This window comes from Anopheles stephensi, chromosome 3 (assembly GCF_013141755.1).
Source record: "Anopheles stephensi strain Indian chromosome 3, UCI_ANSTEP_V1.0, whole genome shotgun sequence".
In the NCBI taxonomy this organism is placed as follows: domain Eukaryota; kingdom Metazoa; phylum Arthropoda; class Insecta; order Diptera; family Culicidae; genus Anopheles; species Anopheles stephensi.
In genome coordinates this window covers 35,041,710-35,053,923 of record NC_050203.1, presented here as the reverse complement: position 1 = coordinate 35,053,923, position 12,214 = coordinate 35,041,710, and the positions used below count along the sequence as shown (strand labels likewise).

At 45.2% G+C, this 12,214-nt stretch overlaps 1 protein-coding gene across 1 annotated transcript; it reads right to left on the bottom strand.

Annotated features, from left to right (window-relative positions):
* Positions 1 to 230: 230 nt before the first annotated feature.
* Positions 231 to 9,511, bottom strand: LOC118509731 (D-aspartate oxidase). Its single transcript, XM_036050855.1, has 5 exons — positions 9,194 to 9,511; positions 7,249 to 7,610; positions 1,291 to 1,414; positions 1,078 to 1,223; positions 231 to 968 (listed from the first exon to the last, which is right to left on the bottom strand). The coding sequence occupies exons 2-5, from the start codon at positions 7,434 to 7,436 to the stop codon at positions 419 to 421; spliced, it is 1,008 nt and encodes a 335-aa protein (XP_035906748.1). The 5' UTR covers positions 7,437 to 7,610; positions 9,194 to 9,511; the 3' UTR covers positions 231 to 418.
* Between the last annotated feature and the right edge of the window lie 2,703 nt (positions 9,512 to 12,214).

Here is a 12,214-nt window from a genome sequence, read left to right as displayed (position 1 = left end):
TGTGTTAAATCCGTTTGCAAAACTGCCCAACATTCTCATTTCCTATTCAACCGAGCATCCCATTTATATTGCCCGTCCCTACAACTCTGAAGTCGACTTTGCGTTCGCTACGTCGACTTTCGGTCGACATCGGCGAAATCAAACTGCCGATGGAAATTAAAATTAGCGAGCCGGGAGAATTCAACTAAAATTCTTCCTTTTTCTTTGCAATCATTATTTAAAACAATTTATACAAATTTTTCATCATTTATTGTCTTTATTTCAAAAAAAAAAATTTAACTCATTCATTAAATTTTGGTACAATTTTTCCAACAAGAAACGCTTAAGAAAAAAGTGTGATCGATTGCTTTACATCCAATTCAATTGACCTTATTTGGTGGTTTGTGGTATGTGTTCCACACATACGTACAACTTAAGTCTACAGTTTGCTATTGGCTTGCAGTGCTTCCCTCACAAGTTGAACAGCGTATTTTGCCGTGCCGGGCGCAGTCGTCACCCCGTATCCCCCATGGCCGTAGTTATGCACCACGCGCAGATTTCCGTTTGATGTAGGTAGTAATTCAATTTCGACGCGTACAGGATCACGGTGCGGTCGCAGCCCAACCGATTCCCGTATAACCGGTGCCCCTTTCAGGCTTGGCAGCAACGCTTCACACCGCTCTCGAATCGCAGCCGAATCGTGGCGGGAAACCTCCGTATTGTAGCTATCAAAGTTACGACATCCCCCCAGCGTTACCCCGTGCAAGCCCGGAATAATGTACGTATCAAAGTCCGCATAGAATGCCGTCTTTATCCAGTTGGCGCGCACCTTGATCACCTGCCCCCGGATCGGAACCAACTTATGGTCGTTGCACAGGCGCTTCGCCCCCAGGCCGGTACAGTTCACGATCACATCGTACTTGCTGTCACGCAGCTCCTGCAAGTTGTTCAAGGCGACGGTAACAATCCGTCCACCATTGTCAAGAAACCTGTGAAAGAAAAACCCCGGCAAACCCATTAATAATCGCTTTCGTGCGGTCGCTCGTACTGTGCCCTCGGTTCTTCCCTGCTCAGTCTCTAAACCAATCAATGACCTACCTTTCGGTCGCCCACGGTTGAAACAGCCGGCACTCGGTAAGGATGGTGGTGAAAAACGATCCATACTTCCATTCGCCAGGACAAAGCTGAAGTTCCTGCTCGGTCGCAGCACGGTACACCGGCAGAACCTTTTCGATGTAGTGATTCTATGGATAAAACATTAACAATTAGCTTTGCAACTACCAAACCCCTTAAGCACCTCCCCCTGCTTACCCTAACAATGGCAGGATCTCGGCTGGAAAAAATGTAGCCCGACAGCTGGCACACACCGGCCCGGGCTGACTGCTCCGTCTTGCGAATTTCGTCCCAGTGGTTGTACGCGTCTGAAATCCATTTCCTGCGAAGAGCCCACACAGAATAGACGGGTGTGTAGTGTCGATTAAAGCGAAGGGCCGGCCCCCGAAGCCTCGTCCTTCTGCCGGAAGGCAGGAAATGACAGAGCAACCCCGTTGTTCAAGCACTGGCAAGCAATAACGTCGACCGCATAAACTCCGGAAAGCAACAAATGAGTGTGTCGATGGGGACGAACTGGGAGCTGGGTAGCACCGTACCATTAACCCCCTACACCTTTCACCCCCCAGGGGGGGCAGGGATAGTTTTAAAGAGCTCTCCAAATAGAAAATTGTGTTATGTGACGGTACATGATGAATTGCCTTCTGTTTCTTACTAAGTTTATGCAGGAAGGATGGTAAGAAGAAAAAAAACTGCACACTCAGCACCTTTAATAGCATTATATCAGATGCAGAGAGTATGATTTACTATCGAAACACCCTACAAACGATCATCTACATACATCGTGCAGTTTTCCAGCTGTGTTCTATTTCGGTTCTACTGACAAACTTATTTACTGTTGCGGGTTTGCACCTTGTGCCCATAATTTGTTAGCAGCACCAACAGCGATCGATTGCTTTACCAGAGGAGAGAATCGCTAACCCCATCTAACGTGTCCTTTGTATGTAAATATATACGCGCACCGTATTCGTTTGCCACCAAATGCACTTGAGACACACAGTCGGGCACGCGAATCGGTAGGTCAAAGCACCGAAACTGGACCCCGTAGAGGTTAGCAATTCGACACAATAGGTTTCGGTGCAAAGGGGCGGACAGGCACGCGGGTCCGTGATCGCATGACTGGCGCCCATTACGACAATCATCACGTTAGTGACCCGCTATTCCATCGAGGCCTCGCAGGTCAACGGCGCAGCCTGGCTACTGCTGCTGCAACTTCCGGGTATTTCCTAATTGGGGCTCGAGAAGTTTGTGCTCGCTCATATTAAAGCCGCAGCCGAATTAATCCTCGCCGGTCGGCTAAGTTTCTTTGTTTCAGTCGTGGAAGCAACATGTGTCGGTGCTTTATGCGAGCAGATAGTTTCATCGATTTTCTAATTCCACTGCTGATGTCAGTTTAATTGTACCGACAAACTATTACGCTGTCCACTTAAATCAACGTAATGCTTTCTAATACGCTGTTTGTTGTTCAGATTGATGCCCGGCACATAAGTTTTTACAACCACATTCATTCTACGCCCGGCATGGGAAGGTAATCGATTAAAAAATTATACGCGCCACCAGGCGTCTCCATCGGTGGGTCAGCAGCGAACAGGCGCAGTAATAAGAAGGCGAGAGGAAAAAAATCACACCACACTGCAACGACGTAAGCGACGTTCGTTCCAGCACAATCCTAACCCGTCGTGACCGTATAGCCTCAATATAGAAGTGTTCATCTGCCCTGACCCACTATCCCATTAGCACGGGATAGAGAGAGTGTGTAGAAGGTTCAGGATATTGTCATGTCACCGAATGGATTCGCTCGCTCAAGGGCTTCTTTCGCCAACACCATGGAGCAGAAGGTGAAAACAAAAGTGACAACCATCGTGGTGCGATGGTGTGATAGTGAACAGCGGAGAGCTCGCACGCCTTTGCTGTCCATCGATTCGGTTTGTCATTTTTTGCTTCAGTTCGAGTCGCGTTACGCACGCTAGAAATCAATGCCAGCGGTGATTAGTATCACCGCTTCGACGTTTTGCCGGTTGCTGGTTAGTGGAGGAAAAACCAACCACAACAGCTGGTTGCGAAACCTGACTGAACGCTGTTACGCTGCGTTACGGAAATGTGGATCAACAGTTCGCATATTTACACGTACGAGCAGTTTTCATCGTGCCATCTTCAACAGTTTAGTCTTTTTTTAAGGAATGCAGTTCTCTTCGTTCAAAAGGGAAATGGCTTTCAAAAGTAAAGCAGAAGTAATTCCCATTAATGACTCAGAGTCGATTATAGGGAAGGAGCACCAACGCTCTAACCAATGGACGAGATACGAGACGAGTTTTCAAATAAGAACCAATAATACGGACAAACCTGCTGGTCCAAAATTTATAAACATTTCCTTTTAAAATTTATTAAATTGATCACTTTAAAAAAAGTCAAAGACATTTCCTAGACCTCTACAATGAACCAACTTTTGAGCCTTTAAAATTAACTATAATGTGGTTTAATGTCACGAAAATGATCATCGACAAAAAGTTTAACGTTTTCTTGAAAATTTACAAAGAAAATTTTAATAATTGATGCTTAAAGGTAGCTAACTTTAATGTTAAATAGTGAATGTTTTGAATACCATATTTATGTTTAATTTTACTGTCAGTGAAATGTTGTGTTTTTGAGAAATTGTAAAAGAAATTGCCAGAGTTATAATTTGATTAGCAAAAAAACTTTATCATATTTTGCAAATTAATGTTTACTGCTTTCAGGTAAACCAACATTATCGTTGGCTAATTTTGTCTCTGAAATTTCCACATAAATCTAATGTAAAAAGACAGCTAGAGAATAGCACAGCAATTGGTACACTAGTTTTGCTTGCACCAATTGAAATTGGAAATATAGCATCATTAAATGATTTAAACCTATGTGGTATGAAGCTTGGATGAATCATAAACAATTTTTTTTATATAAATGGACATCGATTTTGTGCTTTAATTTTAATAGAAACAGAAAAGAGCTAACGAACCGATTCTAATATGCAGTGCAGGTTCGCTAATAAGTGACGGCCGTTATTTGGAAAATTTCCAGTGCTTTGTTTAACTTAACAAAAATGGGTATTGCTCATTGTTCCTTATTGCTTTCTGCCATCTTCCGGGTAAATCGAGCATTTCTTTTACATAAAATAGTTCATCCTTCTAAGCGATCAACATATCCATCAAGGATCTTGTTTTAAGAGCTCCCTAACCAATCCATGAGCCATCGACCAGAAATAGTGATAGTCCGAAGGTGCAACACCCGAAGAATATTGCGAGGTTTTACTCAAATAACCCCAAGTTGAGATGGAGTGATGGCGTTGATGCCGCCAGAACGGCCGGGATAACGGATTAGCAGACGACGGCGCTAAACCGTGAGCGGTATCGAGGATTGTTGCAGCAGGCCAAGACCGCAAAGCGGTTGTAGCGCCTGATAAGTATGTAAGTAAGTAACTCAAATAACTCAGCTTTTACCTAGTTAAAGTAGTTCATAGTAAACCAAGCCGATCTAGCGCCGCTAGAAACACAACAAAACGACTGAGCTGTGGAATCCTTTCCCTATGGGTTCCTATGACCTTTGTACATGAACGTTACATTCTGAATCGCAGCTTCTAGTGCATCGGAGCCACTTCCAAAATCTTGTTTCGCTAAGAGAAGCACCTCCGTAAACACTTTTAACAGCTATGTTTCGGCAGAGCGAGTTTGATTTGATTGGAACTAAAAAAAGGCAAAACCTCCCTATAATGTCACTTTCGGAACGAAATCCACCACTACTCAAGTATCGAAAGCATAATTGGCACCATCGATTTCAAACCGACCATTACTAAATGGCGCACCTAATAATATAAACGCTAATTTACTAACGCTACGACGACGCTTCATAAAACCACAATAAAATGCAATTCTAACGGCCAAACAATGTCGACCCGAATGTAAATAATTAGTTTGACCAGATACACAGAAATGGCATGCGAGGCGGAAATTGTTGCCAACACTCCGGTCACCATCGTGAGACGTTATACGATCGTGCGCGCTCGCTCGCGCTATTTTACTAATCCGCTGAATAACGCGCGCGATGAATTCCTAACTTTCCTAACCCACACGTGTGCCGCGTGTGTGTGTTTATGGTGTGCCAGGTTTAGTAAATATGGTTTCAATATCCGCGACGATGGGCCGCACCAACAACGGAGACAGACAGGAAGCGTACACTCGGCCCAACACACACACACACACACACACTACACACTCGGCGGCTAAAAATAGTTCCCCGGCCATGGGCACCCGACCCGACCTGCAACCCCGGGTTGGCAAACCAGTGAACGTCGAAGCATAAACTATGCGAAGACCACGGAAGAATGACCACTTGGAAAAGGAGAACCTCAACCCGGGTTGTAGAGTCCGTATCTAGCAGAAGTTCTCTCCCCACCTTCCCCCTTTTTCCAACCGTTCGTCAATCACGTTGCGTGTAAATTACGTAATTTCGAACGGCAGGTGGGAGGAGGTTGGGCGTCGATTTTTGGCGACCGTCGTGGTAAGTTCCACCAGGTGCAGCAGTACATTGAAGGAGGCAACACAACACACCCCACACCGGTTGGCAACACGATGAAATCCTATCGATCGTGACCGTCGCTCGGAGAGCGTGTACGATTCTCGGTCGACCTGACCGACCCTGGTCGCTGGTAGTGCAAAGCAGGAAGAGAAGAACCTGCCCCCTTCTTTCCGACAGGTGTCTAATGGAGCGAATCACTGCACACGTACCGGTGTAGGAGCGTTGCTGTCCCTCATCGATTGCCGCCTGTTTTCCATCCCCCAAACGGATGTTGCAGGTCGTCTTCAAACGAGTCGATTAGTGTCGTACTCCTGTTTGAAGCACAATTATCAATGAGCGATAAATCTATCCGATACAACCAATTCCATCTCCAATAAGAATCCAAATGGTTGATTATTTAAATATGATATCCAAAATGAACTGGCCATTTTTTTCTACTCCGAGGGAAGTCGCCGTGTCGCCAAACTAATCTGTCTCATTCTGGTAGTAGGTATTAATCTTCTTTCGGCCTACGACACATACGACGCACCACCGGTGAAATGGCGTCGGTGGATGAAAAATTAAATTGCTTCTCACGCAACAACGCAGCGAACGGGACGACTTTGACGTTGATGAAAATGAAAAATGATGATAATACGAGTCCACTCGCCCGTTGTCCGTTTGCCAAAGCACACTTGTTGGTTGGATGGACAGGATGGCTTACAGTGAGGGACAGATGCTTAACTATTTTTGATGTAGTTTTGTTAGTAAAAAATAGCAAAAATGTCGAATTATCTACTTTTTAAATAAAGAGAAAAAATTGAATAAATCAGGCGAATGGTTCAAATAAATTGTGGAATAGAGTAAATCTACTGTAGAAATGTACAATCATATAATGGAATGCGACTATGAAACTTTTGCGATCAGCAGTAGATTTTCTGCCGAGTATTAGGTCCAAGGGGCGGTCCGGTGGCCAAGGCGACAGCGGCGCCGGTCTTCACACGGCAGGGCCGGGGTTCAAATCCCAACCAGATAGCCTCCCCGGACGTAAGGCGGACTACTTTACTACGGGTAAAAAGAAAGTCACAGAGAGCCAGAAATGGCAGGCCGAGACCTCTCGAGGCTGTAGTGCCAAAGAAGAAGAAGATTTGGTCCAAGCCTAACAGCCTATGGCATTCGCTAACATTGGATCGTTTGTTTCCATTTTTTTTTTTTATTCTTAAAGAACGGCCTGGCCGTATTGCTTTTGTTTCCATTATCATTCATACACATTCGAACGTATTTAGCGCGAAAATGAGTCAGAAATGTTGTTTTCAAAATTCCATTATATGATTGCAAAGTTCCACAGCGAACTTGCAATATTCCACAATACATCTGAAACATTCCCTGAAGGATTCAAATGTCCCATTATTATGGATCGAACCCCCCATTTAAAGACTCCCACCAAATGCTACTACTACTACTCAACCTGCCACCGCTGTAAAAAGCTATCAGTGTTAATAGTTTGCTGGCAAAGCAAATGGACCGCGTCCGCGTCCAGTCCAAGGCGGGAGCAGGTGTGAAAATGGGTTCAACGTTTCCTTTTCGTTACACACACCGCGACACACTTAGCACACACACAGCCAGGTTTACCTGGTGATTTCCTCGGTCGGGCCGGAAAAGCTAGTTCCGGGGCGAAATAGGCCAGCCGCAACGTCGCTGCACGTGTCCTGCTCGAACCGGTCGGCCAGTATGGTGACGGTGGCGTTCCGCATCTCACGCTGCAGCTCGAGCGCGGTCGTCAGCCCGACGACTCCGGCCCCAACGACGCATATACTCATTGTCGATAAAAGGTTTTCTTTCTCCTCTCGCTCTCTCGCTCTCTCTCCTGGCGGGTGCCCTGGTTTTCCTTTTTGGTCCTCACCAGGACGAACTGATTGCGCCACAAAATCAGCCGCCCGCTCAACCGTTTAGGGGAGGGGGGGGGGATGTGTAAAGCTGACGAAAGCCTTCACCTGCAACACACAAACACAATAAAAAAAAATTAAATTAAACACCCAGGCAGAGTGGGGAAGTCGGGACACATGGGGACAGGAGGAATAGTTTCCTATCGATTTGTGGTCGGTTGATACAGGTTTGATACACCTGCATCGCGCCTCGGGTGGGGTACCGGGTGTCAGGGAGCCCCGGGGTCCGTGGTGTGTTTTTGCTATCTTGATGCCCTGTTTTCGGTCTAGCCGTAGCCCAAATTCTTACTGATTTTATTATAGATTCCGATGGCAACCACCAGCCGGCCGCAACCACCATCCGCATCCGCATGATGTGTGCCGAGAGGGCGCGCGCGGGTGCAAAGTGTTACGAAACAAGGTCGATTTCGTCGTATCGATGTGCCAATAAATGGGACGGCACGGAAAAATAGCTTTATAGAGAGGTGGCCGTCAAATAGCAGTTACAGTAAAGTTCGATTGTGAAATTGGAGGAACGAAAATGTTTCACTTTTAGTTAGCTTGTAAATTAGAAAAGAATGCAGCAAGGATGGAGGGTGCAATTACCAGATTAAAGTCACGCCTAACACATCATAAAGAGGATTCAATCGGGCGTCCTTAACCCCGAGCTTTGTTAAATTAGCTTGAACGTGTTGAGCTCTCGAGCTAAAGTATTCCTTTTGTTATAATCGTCTAATTACTTCGCTTTAAGAGAGCTAATGACTCAGAATTATTTCCCCTACATCACAATCCCTTTGTAACGCCCTAATGATCAGGAAAAAACAACCTCTGGCGCTGCTATCCATCTTCTTGGCAGGGGTCCATCGATAAAGGCCACCGGCGGCATATTTTACAGCAGTTGTGTTTGCCGCTCTCTAATACAATTTATTTACTGTCCCAAGCATGCTAACCCTATCTCATGCCAGTCGATTGTTACTTCTGCCCTCCTTTTATTGAAACCGAGATAAAACCGTCGCCTTAAGGTACGAAGATGATGGTCACATTTTCCCTGTGGCGTACGATTGCTTTATTGGTCTTATGGGCCCGTGTATAAAAATAGAAGCAAAAATTATTCTTATTATATAAATCGAGCGACTCTCAACAGCGTTCATTCATGTGCTTAGAACAATTCGAACGAACCAGAAGAAAAAAAATCAAGATTATCGTACTTACACACCCAAACCAGGTACCGTGTAATAAGCTCGATATGAATCGTATGGCCTTGCCATTGAATTCAACAGCTGGTCGAAGTGAGTAAGGACTTTTTCCTACGTGTCCGTCGTGCCTTTCGTATCCATTCCCACCCCGTATCGGTTCTCGGGCGATATTTTTGCGTTCGTTCGCTTAGAATCCGCCCGAACAGGTTTCATCTCTTGCGTAATCATCACCGGCAACAAGCAAAACGCCAGGGCAGAACCTCGCGGTCGATCTTACTCACGGTTACGGTTCTCAGCCGTCAGGCACGCTCACAGAGAGTGTGAGAAAACCGTCCAACAATTTGCTCTCACGTACGCAACAACACTCACTGTGACACACGGGCGGACGCATCCGCACAACCATCGCACCAAGATCTGATGTCACACACATTGCGCGAATTATTTTTATTTACCCACCTGCGAGCGATGGTCGATGGCTCCCTCCTCTTTCCCTCACATTCACCAGCACCAAGAATTCAATTGCCCTAGAGCCAACGCACGCAACACAGGGCCGTTTGTTTGGATGCTGCAACGACGACGACGACGACGACGACGGACACCTGCCGATCGATCCGAGCACAAACCGTCGCGCGGCGGAACTGACTCTGTATGAGCTGGGTGCAATCGGGTGGTGCGGCTGGACCGTATTTGCCGTTCCTGATGCGATGACCCGCGAATCTACACCCGAGAAGCTTGTCGACTAGTATGAGAGAAAAAGATGTGCTTCTTGCGGGCTGATAGCGATAAGGGAAGCAATACAAAACCGGGCGGCGGACATTCGAAGACGGTGGTGTACTGTAAACAAAATCGAATCGGGAAGAATGTGCACGTACACTGAGAGCAAGTTTCGTGTTTGGCGTTGATAAAGAGCATCGTTTGTAAGGCGTTCTTTGGGGAGCTGTGTTCCATATGACACCACTCACTTACAAAGAGACACACAAGCGTCATACAGCTGGGTCAAGGATTTATTACGCTACTTACACAAATCGTTATCTAATCAGGCGTGAATTGGTTGTTGTGGTGTGCAATCGATAAGCCGGTTTAGGAAGCTTCCGACCCGCCTTTAGACACTTTTCGAACTTGACAGTGAAATCGAAACGGTAGGGATTGTAATAGATTCAGAGAGCTTGTAAATAGTGACCCGGTTGTATTTAGTGACACTCAACAACATACTACATACTCATCGCAAACAGCTCCTAGGTTTATTGTAGTCCTGCTCAGCAAGTCCGAGCGCTGGCTGGGTCGTCTGGTACCATTCTCATGACATGACTGTCGAGTCTACCTCACTGCACGATAGCGAGATCACCGTAGAGTTCGTCGAGCTTGTCATTGTTCCATTGTCCTTCCATACATACGGAAAAGGACAAAAAATCTGGGACATTTAAAGTGCCGGGACTATCTAAGCTTCACCCAGTCGCAAGTGATACTTTGATTGGAGAAGCTCAATAGAATACAGGGTACCTCGGAGTTTTTTTAATCTGTACCACATAGTTTTGGTCTCATGTCGAGATTTTAGGCTTTTCTATTTATTTTTATTTGCGTCCTACAGTTTTTTTAACGTTTCCCAATTATGTTTGAATACCTTTAAACGAATTTTAATCAGGAAAACATGTTTTCTTTTATGATGCAGATGGAAACAAACCATAATAAGTTGATGATACGAAGATTTCACGTCCTTTGATTATTTTTGTACATTATAAACACACTTTAAATATGTATTTCATAAGAAAAAATCGTTCTTAATTTTCAACAAATATTATGCAAGATTTTTTAGATATCTTCCATTACAAAATTTGGTTTTTTAAATATTTAAAAACATGTTACAATTTTAAAAATAATTATATAAACCCTTAAAAAGCTATCGAAAGAAGGCAAAATAATCTGATTTCGATTTAATTACAGTTTTAAGTAAATTCAAAAATATTTGGGGCGTTGTCGAAAGACCACAAAATCGTAAAACCTTCTTGTAAAACCCTGTAAAACAACCTTTATATCTAATTTTTAAACTTTTTTTTTATGTCGTTTATTTATAGAAGCTACCGGACCCGACAACGGCGCCCGTTCTTCTCACGGCAGGATCGGGGTTCTAATCTCATCCAGACCGCCTCCCCCCTCGCAAGCAGGGCTGCCTACCTTACTGCGGGTAAAATCAAGTCACAGAACACCAGAAATCGAAGGCCAAGACCCTTCAGAGGTTGTAGTGCCAAGGAGAATTATAGAGGCTTTGGGTCTCAGAGGCCTCTGCTAGATTGAGCCATACCAACTTTTGATAAAGACACCATCGACATCTTCACTTTTCATTGAAAAGTGTAAAGGACAGGTTGGGTTTTCCGACTTCTTCAACTAACAAAGTCATACAAAGTCGATTCGTTGAAAATCGACATTATAACTTCATGTTTACGCTTTTCAAAATGTACTTGGTCTTATTGTCGCATATGCGTACGCTTAAATGTGAAAGCTACTTTAGAACTAACTAGCTTTATTAGCTGACTTTAGTTCTGCTAATCAGTTCAAGGATCCAATACTCCTCAAACTTGTTTGATGCAGAATAGCAAAAAAAAATGCTACAATTTGATCCTCGAGCAACGTGCCATCACCGGGACCTGAACACCTTAAGATTATCTTGCTCAAATTATCAAGAGCTGTCAGTTAATTTTCAATAGAACCTAATCACCACCCCAAGAACATGTATTCGATGATATACACGAGATGGCAGGCATCAGGACATGGAATGCTTTATTTCCTCCAATAATTCGTCCATCGCTGGATATCGGTAGCTACGGGGTTGAGATCAAATTATGCTTTCCTCGAACTCCAGCCTCGAAGTCCCAACTCGCTCGCGTGATTGCTCCGATCCGGACGACGCGTTTTGACCAGGTGGACTCCGGTGGATGGCAAGATTTCGACCCATTTCGTCATTCGACAATCGAAGCATTGGATATTGAAACAAGCTGCACCACCCAACCCCCTTGCTTAGAGGGAATTCCATGGACGCTGTCTGTCCATCATATCGGAAATCAGGTGGCCTTCAGTTGCGCAAAATGTGTGTCAGCTTCAAGCCAAACAAATCAACCAAATAGCATTTTCCTGTACACCGACGCCATCCCCTGAGCGCGGGCTCGCTTGCATATAGGAGAAGATCGCTTCACCTCCCGCTTCAAAACGGTTGGCCAGCCCCCTGCCGTTCGCGTGCCCCTCTGCCCGGAAACGACGGTTATTGACAAAACGACCGGATGGGCAAAACGTTAGACAGAGTTGCGAACGATGTACGCGAGGCCGAAAGAGATTCAGGAACGCGCGAAAAAAAGCGCTGCATGAAGCAGCCGGGGCAGCAGCAGCAGCAGCAAGTACGCGACAGTAACAACACATTGATTGATTTACCATTTTCCTATTCACCCTCCCAAGCGTGCCGAACTCATCCCCTTCCTCCCTTCCCCA